The sequence below is a fragment of the Canis lupus genome, chromosome 19 (assembly GCF_048164855.1).
Source record: "Canis lupus baileyi chromosome 19, mCanLup2.hap1, whole genome shotgun sequence".
Classification (NCBI taxonomy): domain Eukaryota; kingdom Metazoa; phylum Chordata; class Mammalia; order Carnivora; family Canidae; genus Canis; species Canis lupus.
This window is the reverse complement of record NC_132856.1, coordinates 3858395-3884358: the sequence shown is the minus strand read 5'-3', so window position 1 is coordinate 3884358 and position 25964 is coordinate 3858395. Positions and strand designations below refer to the sequence as shown.

Below are 25964 nucleotides of genomic sequence, written 5' to 3'. Positions count from 1 at the left end.
GGATCATGCCCTGAGCCGAAAGGCAGAAGCTCAACCACTGAGCCACCCAGACATCTTTGAATTTAACCTTTTCAAGATGACTTGGGCTCCTGGAGATGTCTTTATATGGAAGTATGCCTTGGGGTGGGGTGGTAGCTTCAAAATGTCTAGCAATTTTCAGAGGCAGGCAGCTGGGGCAAGATCAGCACTGGGGACTCCCTGCCCTGGTCAACCACACCCAGCAGCCGGCATGACTCTTAGTTCCCTCCCCAAATGCCATTTGCACCAGTCCAGGGTGGCTCTTGACAGAGACCAGGGGATTGTCCCTGTGCTTCAGAGAGGGGCAATGAAGTCCTGGAGAAAGGACTGGAATATCATTCTGCCCCAAGCTCCAGGATTTATTATTCTGACTCTAAGGGCTTAAAAATTAATAATAATAAAAGAACAAGTGCAGAATAGGAGCCAAGCACTGATCTCACAACCTTCATGCACTCCCCAACTGGCCCACATCTCACCCCCTGGTGCAGAGCTGTGGAATTCCTTGGACCTGCCCACATCTCCACACCAGGAGGTTGGTCAGGCTGAGACTGAAGCCCAGGCTGGCACATTTGACCAGTCTGCCACATGGCAAAGGCTGTGGCCAATCAAGTGTTCCGAAAATCTCTGTGCACTCTGGGTCTTGCTCAAAGCAAAGAGGGCTGCCCACTGGAATAAGCCTGGCCTTCTACTGTGAGCTGTACTAGGAAATCTTCCTGCCTCCCCTGAGCTAGACTGAACTCTTATATATAAAGCCATTTTACCTGTGAGGTGGAGACTGCTCCTCAAAGGAATGAGGATATTGAAATAAAAGGGCTGCCCAAGGCATACAGCTGTTACATGGCACAGCCAGGATCTGAGCCCAGTGTGCGTGACCCCCAAGTTCTATGCTTACCAACCTTACCAGGAAGAAAAGTCTCCCACCAAAGAGACTCCAGCTTCTTGAGAGCACACTAGCCTCTCAACTCACTGGGCAAGAATCTACCAGATTTGCTAGAAAGAAAAGGGCTCAGAGGTCATCAGTGCTGGGTTCAAATCCTGACTTGGCCATCCTGTGATGTGGGTGGGTCGTGTTACATCTCTTGAGCTGGTTTCCTGTGTGGCTGCCTTTGCAGAGGGGCCCTGAGGGCCTGAGGTCAGAGCAGGGAAACTCGCTTTTTTTTTTTAAAGTAATTTTTTGTGTTGTCTGAATTATTTTTTTTACCATGTGCATATATTACTTTCCCCAAATTCTTACATATAATTATAGAAGGGAGAAAGTGATCTATTTAATAATTTCAAAAAAAATACATAGGAAAAGTAATAACCTCCTCCTTGAATTTTTATAAGGATTCAAAATAATGTAAGCAGCTAACAATGGCACACAGTAGGTGTTGAATAAACAGAGCAGGGATGGGGTGCAGGGAGGCAGGAGGCAGGTGTATTCCTGCCCCTGGGCCCAGAAGGGAAACAGGACAAGTATCCATTCAGTTAGAGCCTTAAAGAGCTGGTAGGAGGAACCTGGGTGCCTGCGCCCTGTCCTTCCTTGCAGGATTCCAGTCTCAGGACCCCTCCACACACATCCATAGCCCCACCTGAAGCAGTCCCTGGTTGGAAAGAGCCTTTCTGCTCAGGGTTTCTATGTGGGATCTGTTCACTGCAAGTCTATGGCTCTTATGCCTCTACTTCTGGCCTCCCTGGACTAAGCAGAAAAGGGCTGTGGCCTCAGGAATGCCCCAGATTGGTGGCAGGGCCTGGGTCAGCACGTCTCCTGGGCCCTCCCCATTGCCCTTAGGAAGCAAGAGGCATTCAATAGTATGTTTATTTGCTCCTCACAAACACACACTCCTCATTCTCAAAGGGAGTAACTGCTGCTCCACCACCAAGAGGCCTGTGTGAGGCAATTAGACCTGTGAACTTACCAAGTAGGACATTACTCTATGACAGATATTTCACCAGAGAATAATTATGCTTCATAATACTGCTAATAAATCAAGCTAGAGGAACGAGTGACATGCACTTTATCACCTTCGTCTTCAATCAGCATCTTGGGGCTGGCCCCAGGCTGATGGAACCTTTGAGTGGTCCCCATAGTCAGACCTTGACCTCTCCTGGAGGTGCTGGGAGTTTGGGCTACCGCTCTGTGGATGAGGAAACCAACATTCAAAGGGGGGCAGATAAAAAAAAAACAACAAAGGGGGGCAGATGGCAAAGAGCAGAGGATGCAGACATGGCTTCAGCTTTGGGACTCCAGCAGCAACGCAGGGTGACCATGCTGCCCAGCAACGCAGGCTGACCGTGCTTGCCTGAGGGGGCAAGGTTGGCCTTGGAGTGGGAGGCTTGAGCTTATAAAACTACGGGATCCTGAGTTTTAGACGCACTGTGAGTGGGCAAGTAAGAAACTTCTACTAAGTCCCCCACCAGAGGGCAGGTCTTAATACAGGCAAGATAGGAAAGGAACTGGGCCTGAGCACCAGGATGAATCCTGAGACAGGGAGGAGGGGAGTGTGAGTTTCTGAAGTGACAGAGTTCCAGAGGAGAAACGTGGGGATCTGAGAGCGGAAGGAGATGGTGGGGGATGGCAGTGGAAAACCCTGTCCACAGCTGGGTGCCCAAGGCCCTGATACTTTCTCCTGAGTGCCTACTAGATAAAGGTCAGACCCCATGCCCGAGCCTATGCTGATGCAGGCAGGGTGCTGCATGGGGGAGGGGTAACCCTCATCTTGCTATCTAACGAACAAAACTGCAGCTCTGCTGAGGGCCTCAGGGCAGAACCCACTATAGCCTAAGCCTCCCAACACTGGGGTCTCAGCACTGCCATGCTCACCTGGCTCAGAGACAAGTCCCAGGAACACCCACAGCCACCCTTGCCCCTCGGGGACCCACATTCAGGGAGTGAGGTTTGGACAGAGGTTTGGACATTCTCCACCCATCTCTTGGAGGCCCAGGAGGCAGGGATTCCCACTGAGATCAACAATGATAGATACAGAGGGTAGGCGGGGCCCACCTGACAGAAGGCAATCTCAGGACTTCAGGACCCCTTAAGGCTCTAGGCTATTCCATTTGCCTACCCTCACGAAAGGACTGTGAACCAGAGGAAGCCAGCAGGCCGGCCTCTCCCACTGTTTCACCTTCCCATACCTTCCAACCTCTTGCCCTCTGGCATCTCCCACCACCATCATCCTTCACCCTTCCCCCTCCCCACAGGCCAAGGACATGGTTGGCCGGGCCTGCCCTGCACTGACCAGCCATGCTCCCTCCTTTAATATGACTGGATTGGGGGCAAACCCAGCAGCCACCTTGCCTGATGGAGGCTCAGCCCCCACTGCGGCCATGAGAGCGAGGGGCTGGTTATCAGGCTGTGAGGTGCAAGGCCCAGCTTCTTATCTGAAACTCAAAGAGGCTACTAATACCACTGGCTTCTGGCCCAGGTGAAATGCTGCTGTCTGAAACTAGTTTGTGTGAGGGACCAGGGCTGCTCTGCCCTATATAGGCCACCTCTATTACCAAGGTGAGGGCAGGGATGGCTGGTTGGAGATAGGTGCAGTGGAGCTCCCCTGCCTTGGTTTAGGCCCCATCTCTGTTGGCTGAGGGCTACCACTCGGCTACTCTGGGCCTCAGTTTCTTTGTTTGAAAACCTCAGAAGTTGGGACGAGAAGGCCTATAAGGTCTTCCTATTGGTTCTCATCACGGACCCCAATGGTGTCCATCCCAGCCACCTGAGCCTGACAAGGAAGGGTGATGGGTGGAGGAACTGCTTACCCGCTCTACAAGGCCATGTTTGTGCTTGAGCTTATACACGTTCAGCCTGGGCAAGAAGCTCTCGGCATAGTCCTTGCCCTCCAGCCCATGGAGCAGGACGCCGTGGAAGGCAAGACGGCACGTGTTGGCATGAATGTCTGCATCTAGCCTGGAGCCAATCACCAGGCACAGCCGAGGGCAGGTGACAGGCTTCTCAAACTCCACGAGGGCCCACTGCTGCCGAGGACAGCGGCTTTCTGTGGCCTGGCCCGTCTTCTTGTCTGCCTCACCACTGTCTGTCACTGCTGGTGCCAAATCCTTATCTAGATACTGCTCCTGGAAGAGGTATTCTTGAGAGAAGTCGAAGGAGTCCAGCACAGGCTCGTGGTCAAAGTTATCAGGGGCAGGGCTGAAGAACATCAACCGGCCCATGACTGTCTCATGGCCCACTGTGATGTGGAACTTGGCTTTGGTCTGCAGGGGCCCTCGGAAATATTGGATCTTCTCCACAGAGATGATGGCCGCGTGGACAGTGTGCAGGGACTCCGGAGCACACACCAGGCCACGCTCCAGCAGCTTGGGGTCAAATTGAGTGACGCAGATGCCCAGCCGGTCTCCCTGCATGGCTGACATGACAGGCATGTGAAACATCTGCATGGACTTCACCTTCTTCACCACCTGGTGGGTAGCAAAAGAGAAAGCTCATGAAACAAAGAGCCTTGAGGCTGGGGTGGGGAGTGGCTCCAGCCAGAGAAGTCCTATCTCAGCGCTGCCAACACTTACCTGGCACCCGGCATGCCAGCCCAGAAGAGTTCTGGGGCAGTCAGACTCCCCTTGGCCAGAGCAAGCTCCACCTGCAAACATGTGGCCCACAGGGCGCCCTAGTCCAGGATGTAGGTGGTGGTCATAGCAATCGAATCCTGAGCTACCTCCTTAGTTCCTTCTGTCCTAGTCCCTGTTCCACCCCAGACTCCATTCCAGCATTTTCTTGCCTTGAACCCTCTGTATAGGCTTGCCATCACATCCAGAATGGCCCCACAGGTCCTCAGCCTGCCAAGCTATGGCCATTTGTCCTTGAAAGCCCAGGCCAGACTCCTGTGGCACTACTATGGGCTCTCACAGGCTGCTCTAGAAAGTCTACCCCCAGTGGGCAGGATCTACCCCCTTCTCTTTAGTGCTACCCCAGCCCCTCTGAGTCATACACAGCCTGCTCTGCTGTCAGTGCCTGTCTGCCTATGGGCCCTATGGAAGCCCATAGGCTTCTCCAGGGCAGGCCACTCTTTACTCACAGGACACAGTCCTGAGTGTGCCAAAGACTGTTCTGGGAGTAGGAATAGAGTGAGAAACAGCAACAAAACTGCAAATATGTTAACATCAACTAAGTTTGTATTGATATAATTCATATATAAAACCTCATATGTAAATACATAACATAATTATATGAGCATATTATATATACCTTGTTGTATCACATATAATATGTGTATCATTTATAACATATAGAGAAGGCCTAGCATTTGGGGGAGGGTCTGGCTTCTTAGAGTGGTGGTCAAGGAAGACTTCTGTGGAGGGTCTTCTCAGCTAAGACCCTCTAGAAGTCGTGTGAAGATCCAAAAAAAGAGAGTTCTGAAGGGAAGCTGATGAGTGTATAGGCCCAGGATGGAGGCTCTGTGGGTCTGAAAACAAAGCCATGGGAGGGCTGCAGCAGGGAGGGCAATGAGGGCAGGCCGGAAGTCACAGAGGAGTTTAGGCAGAGGAGTAACCTGATCTATCTCTATTTGGAAACCGCCCCAACTACCACACCAGGCAGATTTCTGCACCCACAGTTTGTAAATCAGGAACAGACATGAGAAAGGCTCTAATAAACATTCCACGAAATCAATGAACATTCCTACTAAGATCCACTGTCAGAGAGGAGATGAGATCACGCTTAGTGCAGCAAAGAAACGGGTAATGTTTTTCAGAAAACTTGCCATCGAAACTTAAGTTCAAGACACTTTGGCTTTCAGGTTGCAAGCATCTCCATCTGCAAAACCCGGGTGTGTGGAGCACTCGTCTTCTCCCTGGATGAAGGGAGAATGCTGAGCTGCTCTGGGCCCAGGAGGCCAGGCCCTTTTCTGGAGAGCCATAATACTCAAGTGTTTGTTTAAAGATCATTAACTACCTAACCAAGAGGTCAGGGGGCGGAGAAAGTGAGAAGTGCAGTGTCAAAAGCCACAGCCAAGATCAATCAAAGAGAAACATAAAACATCTCTGAAATGATCTACAAGAGCAATGGGAAACTAAGATTTTCAGGAATGCACCTTAGAGTAACCGGAGAATATTATCTTACACTAAGCATCTGCCGAGTGAGGCAGGCCCCAAATCATGGCTCTACCCCTCCACCCCACCCTGCGGCCCGTAGCTGCCCCAGGAGCTGTCCTCCAGCCCCCACCCCACACATCTCCTTTCTCCAGGCCAGCTTTCTAAAACACATGTCGGATGATGCAACTCTTTGGCACCAACCTCTACACGGGCGTTCCTCTTCCACATCACCACTTTCAAACCTTTTGCGCATAGCTGTTGTGAACAGGAAGATCCTTTGGTCAAACGAAATTGGATGGGCAATCAGCCCTCTGGCCACCACCACCTGTCCCCACAATAGGTAAGCTGCTCAGGTTGGGTAGGGGCCTTGCAGCTGACACCCCCGCTGCTGTCCCACCAAGGACTTTGGCTTGCCTGGCTTCTCCACATGGCCTTCCCTGGAGCCTCCCACTGCCACGTGGCCTGCCTCAACAGCTCTTTCTGCCCCATATTCTCCCAACACTTTGAGCCGCAACCAGGGGAAGCTTGAACAATTCCCTACATACACAACCACACATTCATTTTGCCTGTGAGCACCCTTCTCCGTGGGACTTCTTCCACCTGAAATCCCTTTCATCCCAGGGTATCCCCTGGAATGGCTTTCCTGCTCATTCCAGACCGAGCTGGTTACTCTCCCCAGGGTGCTCTGAACCTGACTTCCTGTATTGCCATTGCTGCTTTATTGCCAGTCTGTGCTTCCCGGTACTTACTGAGCTAAATTACAACAGAGTAAGTATACATGGCCCCATCAACCACCCTGAGAACTAAGACATCACCAATAACTTCAGTCTCTGTGCTCCTCCCCCACCTAGTTCTCCAGCCTGCCCCCCAGCTGGAGGCAACCCTTCTCTTGAATTTGGTGTGTGGCATTCTTTACTTTTTATATATACATGTACACGGTTGTGTGGAAGCTCACTACATATGTAATACATATGCCTAATCAATACTTTGCTTTGTTTTCTGAGTTTTTGAAATCTGTAGCTCGTGCCCATGCTGCCTACACCTGCAGCTCATTTGTTGGGGATGCTGTATGTCACACAGTACACACAGACCCCCATTCAGCCTCCTATTGATGTGCACATGGGTCATTTCCAGTTTTTTGCTGGAAAGTGATGCAATGAATTCCCTCTCACACAAGAAGCCTGCCTGGTGCACAGTGCAAGGAGGGTTTCTGGAAGATGCAGGCCCTGACCAGAACTGCCAGGTCAGGAGTGAGGGCTCAGGTCTGCTAGATAAAGAACCAAGTCCCACAGGCCAGAGACCTGTGGATGGATAACGTCTTCTCCAATATCTGGCATGGCCAGATTTCTTAATTTTTCCCTATCAAATCTGTGTATCTCCCCTTTTAAATCCAAGTTCCTACTGCTGCATCCTTAGAACCTAGCACAGAGGCGGGTGACAAACACTGCTTATGGTCAACCCAGTTAAATATCCAGCCCATTGGAAGAGAATGGCTGCATCTGATTCTGGAAGAGAAAACGCCCCTCATGGCCAAAACACACCTGGCACAGCGTGGAGCTGAGATTCCAGAGTGGCCAGGGCCTGAGTGAGTTTTTGGTGTTCATGATGCTTCCTGTGACAAAGGGCTCATGGCCTTCACTGCCCTGACAGCCCCCACCCCCACCATCAAGGCCATCTCTAAGCAGGCTTCATTAAAAGCATGTTCTTTTCAATGGGACTTGTGTTCTTAGGACTGAAATAATAAAGAATGCCTTAAGAGGGCACCGTGAAGAGCAGAAAGACAAATAACTGTGCAAATCAAGATTTCAAGGGCCCAGACAGGAAATTGTGAAACAGATAGAGATGGGGACAGGGCAGTGTGGCACTACTATGGGCTCTCACAGGTACATGCAGACAGTATCAACACATAGGCTCATCGACAAACCCACATTCTACAAGATATCCTTTAAGAATGTAAGATCCATCTAGGACACCAAAAATTTGGGAAAGTAGTTTTGCCAACTCAAGAATAGGGAAAAAACAGGCTTTCCTTTCATTTTCTGGCCAACTTTGAGAGATTCCATCCATCTACTCAACAACTCACTCATATTTACTAATATCCAAGTTGAGTGGTGGAGGTACTGTATGTACATTCACTCAACACATATTTATCAAGTTTCTCTCACATACAGGGCCCAGGCCCTGGAGTGATACAGGGCAAGCAGCACAGATTCTGGAGTCTACTGCTGGGGATAGTGGGGGGAGAGGGTGGGAAGATTATAAAATCCTCAACCAGAAGTGCCTGGGTGGCTCAGTTGGCTAAGCGTCTGCTTTCGGCTCTCAGGTTATGCTCTCCAGGTCCTAGAATTGAGCCCCACATCAGGCTCCCTGCTCAGCAGAGAGTCTGCTTCTCCCTCTCCCTCTGCCCCTCCCTCCACTCATGCCTCCTCTCACTCTCTCTCAAATAATTAAAATAAAATCATCAACTAACAAACTCAGACTACAAAACCATGGAGAGGGGCTGTGGGAGAGAATAACTGGGGGACATAATCCTTCCTGGGTCATCAGGGAGGGCTTTCTTGAGGAGGTGGCACTAAAGCTGAATCCAGAGGGAGAAGAAACCACCCACAGGGGCTCCAGACAGAGGGAAGAGCAGAGCAAGTTTGAGGCGCTGAGGTGGGAAAGAACATGGCCTGGTTGAGGGATTTAAAAGCAGTGAGCTGGCTGGAGGGGAGTGGGCCAGGGACAGTGGCATCAGGTTGGAGACATGGGCCAGCCACCTTCACCATGAGGACAAAGAAGCCCTCAGAGGTAGTGGTGGCCTGGGGTTGAGCAGATGAATGACACTTGCTATCATGTGCTTTGATAAGGTCACTCTGGCTCCACAGAGTGGAGAAATAAGAAAGGAAAGAGGGGGAACCAGCCAGGAAGGAACTCGGAGAGTTCTCTGTGCAGTACAATGCTGGGATGTGCTGACAGATCGGACGTGGGGATCATGAAGACACTGGCACACATGGAGGGACTCCCAGGCTCTGGGTGTAGGGATGAGGGGCAGCTAAGAGATCTGGGAGATAGCTGAGGAAAGGCAGCAGGCAGCGAGCGGTGAGCATAGAGGTCGGAGCTCCAGGAGCGGTGGAGGCTGGCAGGGGAAGTCGGGGGCTAGGAAAAGAAGACTCACACATCTAAGTGCCTCTGGCCTTCCTACCTGGAAGTCTGGCAGACACCTCCAGCCTAGCACATCTGAGACTCTTCTCTTTCCATCTGTCTGTCTTTATCCATGTCACTTCAGTCACGTTAGCCTTACTTCTTATCCCAAAACATGCCAAGCATGCCCCTACCTCGGGGCTTTTGCACTTGCCAGTGCCTTTGACTGGGATGCTCCTCCCTCAGATATCCTATTTCTCTTTTCCTTGTTCCCCTTCTGTCCATTCAAATGTTTCTTTCTCAGAGCCCATCCTTGACTCTGCAATAAGTGGTCCCCATCCCTATCTTTTCTTAGTTTTATTTTTCTTCATAGTACTCATCACTATATATTATAGATTTATAGATATTATAGATTTGTTTACTGACTGTCTCTCCCACACTAGAATGGCCTGGGGGTGAGGTTGGCCATGAGGTTGAGGGTGAGAACTTTATTTTTGTTTTCTTTAATTTCTGTTTCTATCTTTAGTGCCCAGTGCAGTGCAGGCCATTTAGAGGATCTCGACACATATTTGTGGAATGAATACAGCCGTGGATGGGTGCAGCGCTGTCCCTGCTCTCTGGGAGTTCCAGTTTGGGTCTGGGGTGTTCACATCCACAAAGGCCCATAGAGGTACGTACCTGTGCTGTGGGAGCAGGGCTGGCTCCGAGGCTAGCTAGGAGTTGGGAGGTTCCAGACAACCCAGGGGTAGGAGCCTTCCAAGCCTCTCCAAGGGACTCAGTTCTCTGGTGGGGTGCAGTTAGGAATGGAGGCAGAGAAGGCAGGTGGCAGAGCGGGGAGGCGGCCCTGTGTGGGACCACCAGGCAGGTCTGTTCTTTGAGCTCGGCTCCCAGAGGGGACGGTGGGTCCCATGTCTCTTCCTCTTGTCCCTCCTCTCTTTCTGGCACCAAACACTTCTGGGGAAGGGAGGATGGACCCAAGGAGAGGCGGAGTAAGGAATACATCAAGCAAGCCAACAATTTTTAAAACTCAAGTTCGTGCTTGCTAAGCCATTTGGCCCTTTCTGACTAACAAAGAGGCTTTACCATTATCTGGGTCAGTTATTCTTCATGAAAACCCCACGAAGCAGGTCAATATTTTTACATTCAATTTTATGGATGAAGAAACAGAGGTTTCTGATGTCTCCAAGGTCACAGAGCAAACAAGCTGAGACTTGGGACAATGAATGCAGGGACGGCAAGGCAGGCCTGACATCCCACGGCCCAGTCTCTGGACCACCTGAGCAGATACTGACCCTGGTAGGCTGGCCCTGAGGCAGAGCGGCTCTGCCAGGCTGCTCTGGGTTGGAGGACCAACAATGTGGATGCCCATGTGGTGGGAACCAGAAAGATGGCTCCAGGAAAGGGACAGAGGGAGACTGCATTGTGAGAGGGCCCTGCTCAGGTGTGGAAGGAAGCCGAGGAGAGGCCAGCCTGCCCCGAGATCCAGGAGTTGTGGGGGCTGGGGCAGCTCAGTCTCTCCCTCCCCTTGCCCAGGCTGCCGCAGCTGCCCTGGCAGTCAGCAACAGCCTCCTTCTGGTCAAGCACAGTGGACAATTTCAGACTTGACTTCTCAACTGCTTTGCTCCCTTCTGGCCACCCTCATGTCTATGTTTGGGTAGCACAGTGCCCAGCACAAGACAGACACTCAGTAAACGCCTGCTGACAGAGCAGATGAGAGGGCAAAGGAACCTCTGCCTCTGTATACTCCCAGGCCTGCCAGATTCAGATACCTCTTCCAGTCTTCCGAGTACTTGAAGCATAGTTTTCCAACATTCTGAGGACTCTATTGGGTACTGCACTCAGAAGGACCTGTCTCTGTTTTGGAGACTATTGAAAACCTCCAAAAGAAGTGACTCAAGGTGGAAATCATAAAGCATTCATCTCTGCCCTCCATAGCACCTTGTGTAGAACAGTGGCATCTAGCTAGTGGCATCTAGCATCTAACTAAATCCTGGACTTCAGGATTTTACCACATGACTTATACAGAAGGTATGCAAGAGAGACGCTCAATATTGGTTGGATACTTACCTGTGCCGATGCTTTATAGACCTGAGCAGCCTTTTAGCTGGCTAATGATGATCTCATTTTATAGACAAGGTAACTGAGGTTCCAGAGGTTAAGATATTCATCCACAGCATCCAGATCTGCCCACCCTGAAAGCCCAAATTCTTTTACTATATCATGCCATAAAAACGCATCTACTCTACCATGGAAGTCCAAATGAAATACAATCACTGCACTGAGGTTCACTCACACATGGGGAGTTCTTTGGCAGCATTCCTTCTGCGGGGTAAGAAGTTGAGAGGCCCAACAACATCAGAATACACTGCAAAGAAACAGCAGTGTTGAGGGTCCTCCTGGTGTCCTACGGAATCAACAGATGCTTGAAAGAAGTAGACAATACCCTGTGCTTAGCAGTCTTTCTAATGTGCGGAGATTTTCGTAATAATGGTCCTGGCTGTAATGAGATTGGACCTCTATTATCCATTTTCGTTCCACTAATGAGCCTGGAAGCTCCTGGCTGTGCCAAAGGCGAGGGTTGGGGCCTTGCAACTTCATCATTACTTAATAAAATGTAAATCGGAGAGGAAAAGAAACACACAAGGTTTGACACTAATAAGCTTACAGCAGGATCAGTTACTTCAATTCAAAGAGATTCAGACCGGAGGGGGAAAAAATGAAATAAGCTTTTAAAGATCAGTCTAGGTTTGGCTCCATCAGACCTAACCAATTTTGTTTAATAAGGTTTCAATTTGGCTGCTCTTATTTCTCCCTCTTCTTCGAGCTAGGCCGGGTACAGATAAGGCACCCCCCCACACACACACATACCCCCAGCTTAATGCATTAATTGCATATTGCACAAAAAGACAAACTTGGGACTCTGCATAAGGAGAGAGCAGTGTGGGCCCCTGGGTGGCTGCCAGCACCTCCCCTGCTGGTACAGACCCCAGCTCCCCTGGCACCACCTCTGGAAGGATGAGAAGAGAACATCACATTGGTCTTGGGGACTTAATTCTCACCCACTTGTTTTTTAGAGAAATGAAAACCATTCCGAAAGGTACAGGGAATCAAATGACATCAGAACCACTTAAGTTCCCACCACCTGAAACTGACCTCTAAGATCTTGTCACTCATACTTCATGCTGACATCGAGCTAAAGACCTCTAGTCCCACTTTCCTCCTCGCTCCCTGCAACTGCTTTCAAGAATTCCTTATGCATCCTTCTATTATATATACTTTGATCATGTGCATATTCCTGAATAGTATATATATTTATTAGTTTATACAAACAGTCCCATATTATTGCATTTCCACTTGCCTCCTTCCTTCCGTATTATGTTTCTGATATCTGTTCTTCCTGAGAAATATACATACCAACCTATCTATTTAGCATATATTTATCCAGGCAAAGATATTGCTGTCTCTGTACACATCTAGGTGATGCTTTTTGACCACTGCATGGTGTTTCTTTGTAGAAAAGCTCCACCTTTTACCATGCCCTTATTGACAGACACCAGTTGCTATTTTTGCTGCTAGAAACAACGTTGCAGTAACCATTTCTGTACACATGGACCCATACATGTGTGCTGAGTTTTTCTAGCATGGGTATCTGCACGGAAATCTGGCTTGCAGGCCGCAGTCCAGTTTCGTCAGGAGTTACTGATTGCTTTCTGAAGTGGTCCACTTCCACCCACACAAGTGGGTGCAGACCCTCGCCAGTACTTGGTACTACAAGGTTTTTAACTGTTGCCAGGATGATGAATTAGGCATGGTAGTCCATGGCTATCTTAATGGGCATTTCTAGGGCCAGGCTCCTCAGAGTCTCTGCTCCTTCTAGTTCACCCAAGATAAACCGGTGAAAGCCCCTCATCTATGGAGACCCTGCCAGGCCCCAGGAGCTTCATGGGCATGCTCCTGAGCCCACATGGCTCTTGGAGGAAGGGGTGATGTACCGGAGGGGCAGGGAGGAGATGAGGTGGCGGATATCTGTGTAGGCCCCTCCTTGATATCCTGGCTTTCCTTTCTTGGGCTCCCTGCCCTCTGAGCATCAGTGCCAGGAAACACGGTCTTGGCACCACTCGACACACTTCTCCTCCCATCTGGCTATGTCTCTGGCTGACCAGAGGTGGGATCTGTGCAAAAATTCCATTGGTGCCTCAACAAAAGACCAATTGTCCCTGGGGAAAGAAGGCAGAGAGCCAAGGAGAGCTTCCTCATAGAGATCCCTGCTAAAAAGTAAGGGATGTCCCCTATGAAAAGGAAAAGAGGATCTTCAGGAGCCTGGGGTCCCACAGACCCCCCCAAAGACCCAGTTCTAGGATCAGAGATAGGATGGGGCTTTGCCTGTCTGCATGTCTACCTGCTCCGGCTTTTTTCCTGGCCCTGGGCACCCAGGCCAGGCTCCCACTCCAGGCAGGGCCAGCGTGCATTTTCCCCATCGGCACCCTTTGCCTACCAAGACCAGTTCAGGTCACCCACTCAGGGCCTTGGAGCACCCTATAATGTTCCTCATGGTACTCACAGCACCTTATAATTTCCACTACATGCCTGTACATTCCGTTGTCTTCTCTGGGGTTCCCATGCCACATGGACCGCTGCCCATGCATAGACTGGGTTTATTTTGCTCACCACTGGTCCCCCACAGGGTGCCTGCCACATGGAGGGCAGCCAGGGAGGATGGGAATGGATTTGGTTTCCCACCACATGGCCCAGCAAAGAAGGCCCCTGCTCCTCCACAGCGACCTCGCAAACAAACGTTGGTTATGAACCTCCCAGTCCCTGCAACAATGGAGAACCGTAAAAGTGACAAGGGGCCTGCCAGGAAGCTTTATGCTCCTCCTCCCAGCCACCCTCCACGCATTTGTCATCCCATAAAACTTTAAATTGAATTACACCAATGTTTGAGTCTTCTGTTTTCCATACAACTGGGGCCTTAATTGTTTTTAACGACATCCCTGGGCTTTTTGGGGGGTAAGGAATCTTTGGGAGGCAAGCCAAGGGAGCCAGCTCTGTCTTCGTGGCAGGGCTCAGAAAAGCTGTCTGTGGAGCAGCGAGTATGACCACACCTGTGCATGCATGGGCCTGCATAGGGAACCCAGGTAGGCTTGGGTTTCAAAGGGGTGGGTCCTGAGGCTCCCCTGTCCGTCAGCCCTCTGTGAGTGCTGCCCCTGTCCCACGGACCCTGCTCCTGGGTGGGCGCACCAGGCACTGTGCTCTAGCTCTGAGCTTCAGGCAAGTTTCAAGACCTTTCCAAGCCTTGGTTTCTTCACTAGTAAAATGGGGCTAATACCTCTGAGGCCACCAGGCTTCTGTGAAAGACTTAAAGAGGTAGCATGCACTAGCCTCTAACAGGGCACTTAGAGAGTGCCAGGTCCTCAATGAATGTGGTGGCCCCAGCCCCAACTCATGGTCCTAACCTCAGCCTCTGGCTTCTCCCTCATCCTTTAAGTTCCCATGGCCCATATGGGGCAATTCCTGGAACTGGTCTGCCCCACACCCACAGTTTCTTCCCATTCCTGGTCCCCATTTCTCACTCAGACTCCCCTAACAGTCACTCCTTCCCCATGTTTCTGCCAGGCAACATGCCTAGTATAGAGCCCAGGTCATAGAATGCCCTCACTCAGGTCCACCCAGGCTCCATATGTCATCATGCTCACTCTCTGGCTGGCACTCAGCCCAGCCTTCCTCTCCAGCCTGGCCTCCTTCCATGTCTGTGCCCTAGTTCACTCTGAGCCTCTGCTCCTGCTTCTTTATCCACCATTCACAGTGGGCATTCTTCAGGATCTGATGCCAGTGTTGTTCCCTGCTACCAAGTGAGCCCTTCACTTGACATGGGGGAAGCTATGGTTCTTGCCTTCCATGACTCCACACTCACTGTGGGGAGCAGGTGTGTAAAACACTACATAGAACGCAGTGTGCCGAGTGCCATGAGAGGTGCTCAGGGAACCTGCAAAGGGGAGGTGATATCTGAATTGGATTTTGAAGGATGATGCCATGCAAATGAGGAGAGGGGATGGCATGGTTTGGAAAGGGTTGTGAGGAAAGTGTAAGGAGGTGCCAGCAGGTCTGGGCAGAGTTCTGGGCAGGGCTCAGAACAAGATGAAGCTGATGCTGGGGCAGGGCTCTGAGGGGGCAGGAGCCCCCTCTTCCCATCTGTGCATCTTGTCCTGATGAGGCAGGGCCTGCCAGTACAAAAGGGGTTCAGGAATAGCATGTGGAACTGAGTTTCAGGAAAAGCAAGGCTGGGATTCTCACTTCCCAATACTTCCCAGGGAGAAACCTGTGCGCATGAGCACAAGATACGATGGTCACTGCAGCACAGGTAACATAAACACTGGGCAGTGGGCCAAGAGTCCATCAGTGGAACATGACAATAGACAATGTGAAATGTCCACACTCACAAATACATGCATGGCCAGGCTCAGTATGTAGTGATGAGGTGAGGCCAATAGGGGCAAAAACAGAAAAAGTACAAAAACCACATGACATGATACAGTTACAAAATGGCATCATGTGTTTCACATATATATCATACTTCTCTATACTATATACATACATAGTTCAGAAGGATACACTCAAGAGAATTAACAAGGGCCTTCTCTACACCAGAGGCCAGGATGGGGTATGATGGAACAGGCCCTTTACCCTTAACTGAAAAGTTTCACTTTTTTACATGCTGGCATTCATGAATAGGTTGTATAATTAAAAATTAATTCTTTAAAAATAAAAGCAGACATTTTAGTCAATTAAATTTAACAGAGTCAGTTTCCAATCAATTCACTCAGCAGACTCACACTCTGCTCTGAGCCAGAGTCTGTGTGGGTGCCAGGCCAGGAGGAGCAGTAAAGGGAGGTGGGCAGGGTGGGAGGGCTAACAGGAGAATGAGACACACTCCCCAGCTTTCTTGTGGAGTGCTGTAACCGCTGTTGTAACCACTGTAACTGCAGACTTGAGGCCCACCTTTCCCAGCAACACCCTCACCGTGGTGCAACTGGACGAGGAGTCAGTGGGCTGCCTACCCAGTCTGGCCCAATCTACATTCTCCACATAGGGAGACTGAGGAGACTCTGCTTCAGGCAGCTGGCACAGCATGGAAGATTTTCTCATTTCTGCTGGAATCTATGGAAATAGTCATGCCACCTGTCAGGAGGAGGAGGACAAAAGAGATGGTACAAGGCTCAGAATTCCAACAAAATAGAAGGGAAAAGGGGCACAATGTGGGATGCAACCACTCAGAACTCCACACAGTGCCCAGACCAAGAGTCTGCTAGCAGGAGGGGTGACCCCAGGCTGGACCCGAGAGCCAGGCACTCTGAAGACACTGAACTATTCTGTCCTCAACCTGAGTGAACCCACCTTCCCTCTACCTACATGCTCAATGGGAAGCACCTGTTTGTTCTTCATGAAGGGACCTGGAGACAAGGATATGCTGCCCATAACTATAACCTACATGGCCACTGGAGGTGGTCCAAGCCTTTTCTAAAATGTTTCTACATTTTATGTCTAAGAATCCCACCCCTAGGAAACTCTCTGAAAGGCAAAGATGGGTCACTAAAATATTCACTTCACAATTCTTTATGATAACTACAAGATGGTGACAACCCAGCTGCCCAATGGTAGACGAATGGCTAAACAGTGGATGAGATGTCATGTAAGTAATCAAATATATGAAGCAATTTTATCAGCACACAAATATGCTTTCTCTATAATACTGGACAACTAATCAAGGCATAAAAATACTTAAAATATAATCTTAACTATAAGTAGCAGTTGCCCCTGAGTGACAGGCTTCTCATTGAGTTTGCTTTCTAGCTTCTTCATACTTCATAAAAATTTCTAGAGTGGTCACGTATTGATTTGATTTAGGAGGAAAGGCTTTTAAAAACCTAAGTTAAAGGAAAAAGGAAGACCATCCCACCAGGCTGCAGTGATGTGTCACTTCTGCAGAAAGATGGTCAGACTCCTTCCCCAACCAAACACCCTGGTCTGGGCAGCCTGCATTGGGCAGGCATCCTGCTGGGCACGCTGCATGTTTTTGCCCATCCTCACAATCACCCCACCATTTGATAAATGAGGAAACAGAGTCAGTAACCTGCTGAAGGCCACTTGGCTGGCAAATGGGGAAATGAGGGTGCCAATCTAGTGATGCCTGGCTCTGAAATGCAAGCTCAGTAGCCTAGAGCCCAGGCTATGACCAAGCCCAGAGCACAGAGGCCCAGTCCCAGATTTGGAGCAAAGTGGGGAAGTGGTCACAGAATGGCTTAGTGTTGGCAGAGGCTACAGCGTATGGGTAGCAGCAGGGGCGGTGGTGGGGCCTAGGCCCACGTGGAGGATGGAATAAGGCCTCCCTCAGACAGAGAGGAGGGCAGGTAGGGAAGGTCTAGGGCTGGGCCTTGTCTGTGATAGGGCGATGTGCATCTGACTGGACTTTTCTCTTTCTGTCATGAAGCCATCTTCTAGCTACAAAATAAAAATCCAAATAAGGTCTGTCCAGGGAGGAGAGGTAGTCTCATGATTGGAAGTCTTAAAAGAGTAACAGTACCTGTACCCATGATATTTTTCCTATTTTCTGTATACTGTTCTGTGCTTTCCTAATTTATCTTTAGTATTAGAATTAAAAAAAAAAACCAAAACTTTGAAGGCAAACATCAAATATCTCGATTTTAAATCCAAATACATCACCTGTAATTAATTCCACCAACAATGATGAAGGTTCTACTGTATACCAGGCCATCCAAGGCACTGTGCCTAAATCCTTGTACTGTTTATGGGCAAGCAGGGCAGGGAGCTCAGGATGGAATGGGTCAGAAGCTGGGAATCCAAAAATAAAAGAGCAACTTTTCCCCCTCTGGATCCCTCTTCCTTCAGGGAAAGTTCTCAGTTCCACATTGGAGTAAGGGGCCCATGGACCCACAGGAAACCTGCATTTTCCACTGGACCCAGAGCCCTCAAGGACAATATCCATTCCCTAGGGGGCCTCATACTGAAATACCAGCATACCAAGGTGCCCACAATTCCCCAAACACAACATGATATGTTTTTGCCTTTCCTAATGGTAGAGGAGAACAACTGGAGGACACTGCCTTAAAACTGTCTGCTAGCAGCACACGATTTCTTGGAAGTCCCAAGTTTTATATGTTAAGATTATGGAAATTTTTGCATTCTATGCTGTAATAGATCCATGTTTGTTTTAAATGTAAAAATGCAGTTTGGAATTAACTGCTCTTGTGAAAACCGACTCGCTGACCATGGCACATGATGACATTTATCCTGGCACCTGACCCCTAGAGCAAAGAAGGTGTGAATGAGGGACGTACTCAACTGAAGGGATGCAAGCACTTATGGGCCGAGGGGAAGACACAGACAGGCAGTAAGAGGCTCATGTACACAACTTACCCATCTCCCTGCTCTCATTCACCAACTGCCAGCCCCAGAGCACATTGAGATGCAATGGGGAGCCCACTGCTTTGGGCCCCAGGTTCAGCAGCAAGCCTCTGCTGGAGTGAGCATCTGCACGCTGTTGAGGGAAGTGCTAGTATCCAGAAATACATGTGTGCCATCCAACCCCGCATCTTCTACCACACTGAAGGAACACTGGCTGCCCCAACACTAGCTGACCCTACTGAGTGGTGGACTGGCACCCAACCTGGCAACCACCTAAGGGATTTTCTAGGGGAATGCTTTTCTCCATGGTGTTTGCCCCAGGGCTGGCCTCAGAAGGTAGTCCCATGCCAAGACATGGTTTAGGGCACAGGAAATGCTCCAGCTCTGGAGTAAAACACGCTGGCCAGAAATACTACTTCCCAGCTGGGGAAGAGCCTGGCCTCTTTACCCCCTGAGCTTCGGCTTCCTTGTTTGTGAAGTGAAGATGACAGAGCCTGCAAGGCTATGGCAAGGATTAAAAATGATGTGAGTGAAGCCCAAGCATGGTACCAATCACTCAGGAAAAAATTGTTCTGATTGAAAGAGTAAAATTAAAAGACCCAGCGTGGGGGGAGTGAGTATGAGGGGAGCAGCAGAAAATTGCATCTGGAAGGTGCACTGTCTCCAGCACTTTAGATACCAAAGGTATCTGGCCCTTATACCCAGGCCAGGCACTAGATTCCCTGTCACCCTATTGTACAACAGCTCCAGCCAGAGCCAGAAAACCAATGAGCTCAGCTGCAGCACAGGGAAGGCCCCTCGGTTCTGCTGCACCTGGCCCTTGCTTGTGACACTATCCTGGAGAGGAGCTTCCCAGGAAGCTGGGTGGCCAGGGGGACTCAAAGGAGGCACAGCTGCTGGAAGCGGTTTCAGTTTCCATATGCAAGAGATCTAAAGGCAAAGCTTGTGCCTGACAAATGTTTTCCTGGATATCTGGAGAGATTTACCTAACATGAACTACTCCTAAGTGTAGACACCCAACATGTACACCTTTTATGTGGAGCTGAGAGAAGCTCTTCCCCAAATGCTATTATGAATTTATAAGTACTTGCCCAGAAAGTAGGCCAACGGGTGGTGGTGGATAATAATATTAAATATTATCTGACAAGTTTAGGAGCTGTTGTTAAAGTTAATGAAAATTAGTTTAAACGCATAAGCAAGAACTTTGGGAAAATGTCAAGGGAATAAGCTGCCCCGGGGTGGGATAGAAAAGCAGCACCTTCCAGGCTGAAGAGTCAGAGGGAACTTCCCAAAAGGTGACAGCTGTACTCCAGCAAAGACAGGCAATAGGAACAGCACCACAGGCAGAGATGGAGTGTGGGGCAGAAATGGAACCCAAATCATTCCAGCTGTGCCAGCTCCAGACCTGAGCTCTCTACCATTCCCACTGTCTCCTTAGCAGGTGCCTAGTGCCCCAGCTCCAAACCACTCACCTCAAAGGCTGAGGTGAGTTGAGCCACTGTGACCAACTCTGCTCTGTCAGAGTGAGGATTACATTGAGAGAGTCCATGTGAAATGACGAGTGTGGCATCGTAAAAAGTAGAAACTGTTCAATAAAGATTAGTCACTAATACTACTCCTACTACTCCTACTCCTACTACTCCTCCTACTACTACTACTTCATCCTCTGTAAGTGGAGATGAGTACCCCAATTTCACTTGGATGACAATGAAATCAAAAGAGCATCCAAAGGAACTGCATGAATACAAGCTGCTCAACTTCCTCCAGGTCTGTGCACCAGGGCTCACAAACTTTTCTGTAAAAAGCCAGAGAGTAAATATCTCAGGCTTCACATGCCCTATAAACTCTGTTGTAACTACTCAAGTCTGCCATTTTTCAACAAAAGCAGCCATTAACAAAGAGCTTTATTTACAAAACTGGGGCAGGCGGTGGTTTGCTGACCCTGCCATGCATTGAGGTCCAGGCTACCATGAGCTATGCCACCGAGCACAGACACTCAGATCTGCACCACCAGGCCCGGGAGGTACTGCCCAAAGCCTGGGGGCCAGGGGCAGAGTGGAACTGCGAGACAGGTATTGACTCAGCAGGCATTTTCTGAGCACCTACTCTGTTCCAGGCACACAGGACAGATTAAGACACAGTCCTTGTGGTAGATGGACTAATAACAGGCCAGGGCATGACACTCAGCTTCAGCTTCAGTCTCCTCATCTGTAACCTGGACACAAGGATAATAGTACATCTCATGAAATAGAAGGAGGAAAATGCATGGGAAGCCCCTGGCTGGGTGCTGGAGTGGTTATTATTTTTACGTCTCCTAGGAAGCAGAAGGAGAGGGCAATCCACTTGAGATGACTTTCAGAAGCTTAAGAGCATAAGCTTTGTGCAAAGTCTGTTTGGGGTAGAACGGGTAACACACAGGCTGATGTGAGTCATGTTCTATCGCAAATAAAAATCGGCCCATGAATATACATAATCCCCAAGGTAATTCTCCCAATCTCACAAGGGTAATGGAGCCACCCTCGCTCACTGAGGCATGAATATTTACCGTCCTCTGGCTTTACTGCTCTCGATCTGGGTTCAATTTTGCAAATTAAAATGAGGGCCGTGTGGATAGAGAGATTACAGGAGGGCCTCCTGAAGCCTGCTGTCCCCAGCGAGGGAGCTGGGCAGGGTGAGCTGGCTCCTGCTTGCTGGCCTGGTGCTTCTGCCTTGAGGGCCAGGAGCAACAGAAAGTGGGCTGAGGGTGGCAAGGAGTGAGGACCTAGGAGAATACACAGAGTGGGCATAGGAATGGCACTTAAAATGGAAACACGTTCCAGGTGGGAAAGGTGGGAAAATACCCCAGGCTTTCTTTTGATAGTTGAGGAGAGGTTCCCAATAGTCACAGGAGTGGTAACTTTATAATCAGACAGACCTAGCTTCAAACCCTGTCACGGCCTTGAACCTGGGGTGTCATTTTGCCTCTCTGGGCCTAACATCTCTGTCTGCAAAAAGGGATTAAATACTGCCTCCCTCTCATGGCTGAGATGAGAATCAAGATGTATATGCGTATATGCCTGGCCCAGAGCACTCACTCGGTGGCAACAAACTGACAATCCCTCACTCATCTGCTTCTTGTCAGAACATGCACCACACAGGACGGCACATGGGATGCGGTCTGCAACCTCATGGGCAAGGACCAGAATGGCCTGGCAGGGGCGGTGATGCCAGCCAACAGGGCGACGCTGACTTGCAGAATGGGAGCCACTCTCAGCCAAGGCAATCTTGGCACAGTATCTAACCCACACACTGGCTGCAGTCTAGCTGGGCTTACTAAATGCCTGCAGCGAGGCCAAAGAAGATCCAACATTTCCTGCTGGGTCTTGCTGGTAGAGGGAGCAAAAACAAAGTGTTCTGTGCCTTTTGCTGCCCTGGGTGAGAGGGCAAGGGGGGAAGGAAGTCAAGTGGCAGAGCAGGGATGGGTGCTATGATAGGGAGCTCAGGGAAGCGGCTGGCCTGCGAACACGGGACACCTGCCTACCCGCCACGAAACCTGGTTCCCTGGAAACCAAAAGCCAGAGATAGAAAGAGTCACTTAATCTGGCTCAGCTAATCTCAGGGCTCTAAAAAACCAACCAGAACAAAATCTGTGTGAAATTCAGTCCAACAAACCTTTGCAAAGGACAGCACTGCCACTTCTTGAGCACCTATTGTATTTTGGGTATCAGACGAGGCCCTTGATTCACAACAGTCCGTGGCGGAAGGATTCCCATGCAGCTTTTATGGCTGAGGAGTCAAGGGCTCACAGACTTCCGCAGCTAGCCACACAACCAGTGTGGGGCCAGGATGGGCACACCAGACTGGACAGCACCCTGTTTGAGGAGCCCGTTGCATGCCCTATTCGATGCTAGGTCTAAGGACACAAGGATGAACCAGACAGAACCCTCCATCCCACGGAACCTCCGCCACTTGACAACTTGCTGTTGTGTACCATGTGGCAAGGGCTGTCCCAAGGTGGCAAGGAAGGTGGGGAAGGCTTGAGGAAGATGTCACAGTTACCATTTGGCAGAGAACCTAGAGCAGAAATCCAGAGAGGAAATGACGTTTGTGGCTGCTGCTGGGCCTTGAGGATGAAAAGGGAGAGCATACAAGCTCAGGCTGGAGCCGTCAGTGCAAAGCCCCAGAGCCATACCAAGTTGCTGGAACTTTCTCCTGGTGGCAGGAGAAGGCCACAGATGCTGGCATGCAGAGGTGAGATGCGTTGAAGTATAAAAGTTAGGATGACCCCAGAGATAGCACATGTGGAAAAATGGCTGATGGGGAAAGACTGAGGGCAAGCAGAGCATATGGAGGAACTGTGACAGACAACACTGGCTCCAGGGGATGGGACCTTTGTCCTGTTCACCAATTATATCCAGAGCATTTGCCATGCGTCTGGCACACAACAGGCACCAAGTGAATGTCTGTGGGATAAATGAAAGAACAGAAGGAGAGTCTGCAGTCATCACAGGCCACAAGCCTGGGCCAGGGGAGCACCCTTTGCAGAATGTGTGGGGGAGCAAGGTGCACTGCTTCTTTGGGCCTGGCAACAGTCGGCATGGCTGGCCCTCAGCCCTGATGCCAGCAGCACACGGCGTCCACAGGGCTTCCACTGTGCCAGCAAGGCCTGGGACCAAAGGGTTACTTGTTGCCGCACTTGGAAAACTCTAACCCCCAGCCTGACTAAACGTCTTCTATTTTTCTTTCTGCTTTCTTTAAGACCCCAGATGTGTTCTTGCACATCAAAAGAGAGCAACTTATAAAGTTAAACTAAATCAAGGGCTTTTGTTCTGAGGCATCGTTGCTGAACTAATTATTCCTGTATGTTGTTTAATGAAATAGTGGTGCCATATATTAAACCAGTTAACAGGATGAGCACATGAGTTACAAGGAAGGTCAGGGCTGGGATTATAAATTTAACTTTTTCTTAAGAAGAGATGAAACAAACCACTCAACTCCCCGCTGTCGTATGTCACGGGAGGGGAAAATGATGGCACTGAGCAGCGCTGAGGGAGGGCCATGCCCTGGTTCACCGATGCTGGCGGCACTGGGCCGGCTGGTGGGCGGAGGGCCCCAGGCTTCTGGCTCCTGGCCCTGGCTCCTTGGCACCCAACCTCCAGGCGGGTGCAGCGTTCACTCCTCCTCCCCCAAGGCCCCTAGGTCCCGTGACCTCCAGGCCCACATGATACTCATGCACAGGCTAATCGGCCAAGCCAAAGGCCATCCCACAAGTCAGAAATAGCCCTAACGACACTGCACACAGAGGGGCTGTGCAGCATTGCCCAGAGCTAGAAACACCCAGTCTGCAAGTCAATCACAAGGGACAGCAAACTGGCATGGCACCTCCCTTTTGTGGATCAGAATGCGGCACATGAAGACAGGAGCCACATGTGAAGATGCTGTTACATGCTAAGTGAAAATACTAACATAACAGTATGCATAAGAGAAGTTCATCTGGGTTTTTATTCTTAGATATGTGTATGAGTGTGTGTATTTGTGTGTGTGCATGTGTGTCTGCTATATGTACATTAAAAGGCATATGGAGCATGCTCTTGACACTGGTTCTTTCTGGGGAGGAGATTTTAGGGAACTTTTAACTTCCAATAGGAGGTCACAGTGTATTAACTTTTCACGAGTATGCATTTCAATTATAATTGAATAAAGCAATAAATAAACATCATTCTTTAAAATATAAAACCACAGACACGCAGTAATACCCCTGTGCCAGAAACTAGAGTTAAGAGGGTGATTGAGAAGGGCTTTCCTTTCCCGGCAAGGCAAGAAGCATTATGATAAAAGATGTACTTCATGGATTACTTGCATAAGTAAAATTAATTTAGAACAATTTAAGAAAGAAAACATTTAACATAAAAATAATACTATGCAACCAATAAAAACAGCAACTAACCAAGAGCTTTGAAAGATATGAGATATATTTGTGAAACAGTGGTGTTAAAATGCATCAGAAATAGCGACATGATATTAAGTAAAAATTAAATATTGTGATCTGCGTTATGCAAATATAGAGCATATAATCACAGGAAAGTGAATTAAAGGAAATTCATATAAAAATGATCTCTAGAATTATGATCAATTTTTTTCCTTATTCTTTTCTGTATTTTCCCCATTAGGCATGCATTGCTTTTATAATCAGAAAAAAGGAGGTCATCATCCAAGAAGAAAAGATGCTGAAGAAGTATGTCTGAGCCAGGGCCCCAGTTTCAGCTGCCCTGGCAGTAGAGGTGACCCTGCAGGCACCAGCTGAGTGTATGGGCTCCTAGAAATGGAGCCTTACCCTACAGAACTCTAACACTATGCAGGGACCTTGGGCCCAGGACAACTTCTGCCAAATGATTAATTAGCTACGACACATGGTACTATTGGCAGACTGACTCTCCTTCTCCAGAGTGCACGTCTTGCCTTCTGGAAAAACAAAGCAGAGGCTGCAGCAGCCTAACCTTGGCCCCCAGCCCTGGCTCTACTCCTACACCTTACCAGCCACGTGATCCTGAGCAAGGGCCCCTGTTTCCTGAATGTAAACCGGATGAAGGTAAATGGTGTAAACCACCTCCCCATGACTGTAGACAGACCTAACTGCCATCCTCAATCAGAAGATCCTGGCACATGGATAAAGCATTTGTTTTATTCTGTAGATAATAACAGTGTCATGCATGAGGCAAGTACCACCCACCTGACCCTGAGCTAACTGAGTGCTAGGTGCTAACTCATCACTTCCTGCACCAATGAGGTAAGTACTATTATTACCCCTGTTCCACAGCTAAGAACAGTGACCCCAGAAGAGGTAAGTATCCTATCCCAAGTCACAGCTAGGGCATGGTACATTTTATCCAGAATCTCCAATGTGCCAGTTATTTAATACAGGCATTCTCACAGCAATGTTGTGATGAAGAAGTGATGTCTGGGCAGGGGGATGAGACCCGCAGGTGCTATGTGACTTAACTAATAAACCCATGCAGCCAAGAAATGGTAAACCCAAGATTTCAAATAAGAGCTATGAGTCCAAAGCTGATGCTCATACTAAGCACGCCATCTTACTGGGGAACTCTCTTTGCAGAGGGGCTTAGAATTATTACGATACACGGCAGGGCAAGAAAATTGTCTTCTGAGTCTTCATTTATAAAAATATATAGCTAAATGGTGAGGAGAAAAGGGAAGGGGAGAGAAAATTTAAGAGGCCCCCTCCCGTCGGCCTATCACACAGCCATGAGAAGCTAGGAGATGAAGCCTCTCCCACCAGCAGCCCTGTTGTTGTCTGCACTTCCAGAAGCAGATCAGGACTGGAGGTGAGGCAGCAGCCTGCTGCAAGGATGGTGGCCCACCCGTCTCTCAACTGTTCCTCA

General features: G+C 49.4%; 1 protein-coding gene across 10 annotated transcripts in view; it reads right to left on the bottom strand.

The window, feature by feature from the left end:
• Positions 1-25964, bottom strand: part of EEFSEC (eukaryotic elongation factor, selenocysteine-tRNA specific) — a 266019-nt gene that overhangs the window by 60127 nt on the left and 179928 nt on the right. For 8 of the 10 annotated variants that reach the window (XM_072784897.1, XM_072784892.1, XM_072784900.1 and 5 more), the window contains exons 5-6: positions 9841-10116; positions 3757-4413 (exon numbers count right to left, since the gene is read on the bottom strand). In XM_072784897.1, the coding sequence (XP_072640998.1) occupies positions 3757-4413; positions 9841-10116 (933 nt within the window). The remainder of the gene's footprint in view (positions 1-3756; positions 4414-9840; positions 10117-25964) is intronic. The other 2 variants (XM_072784895.1, XM_072784896.1) reach the window with 1 other exon arrangement.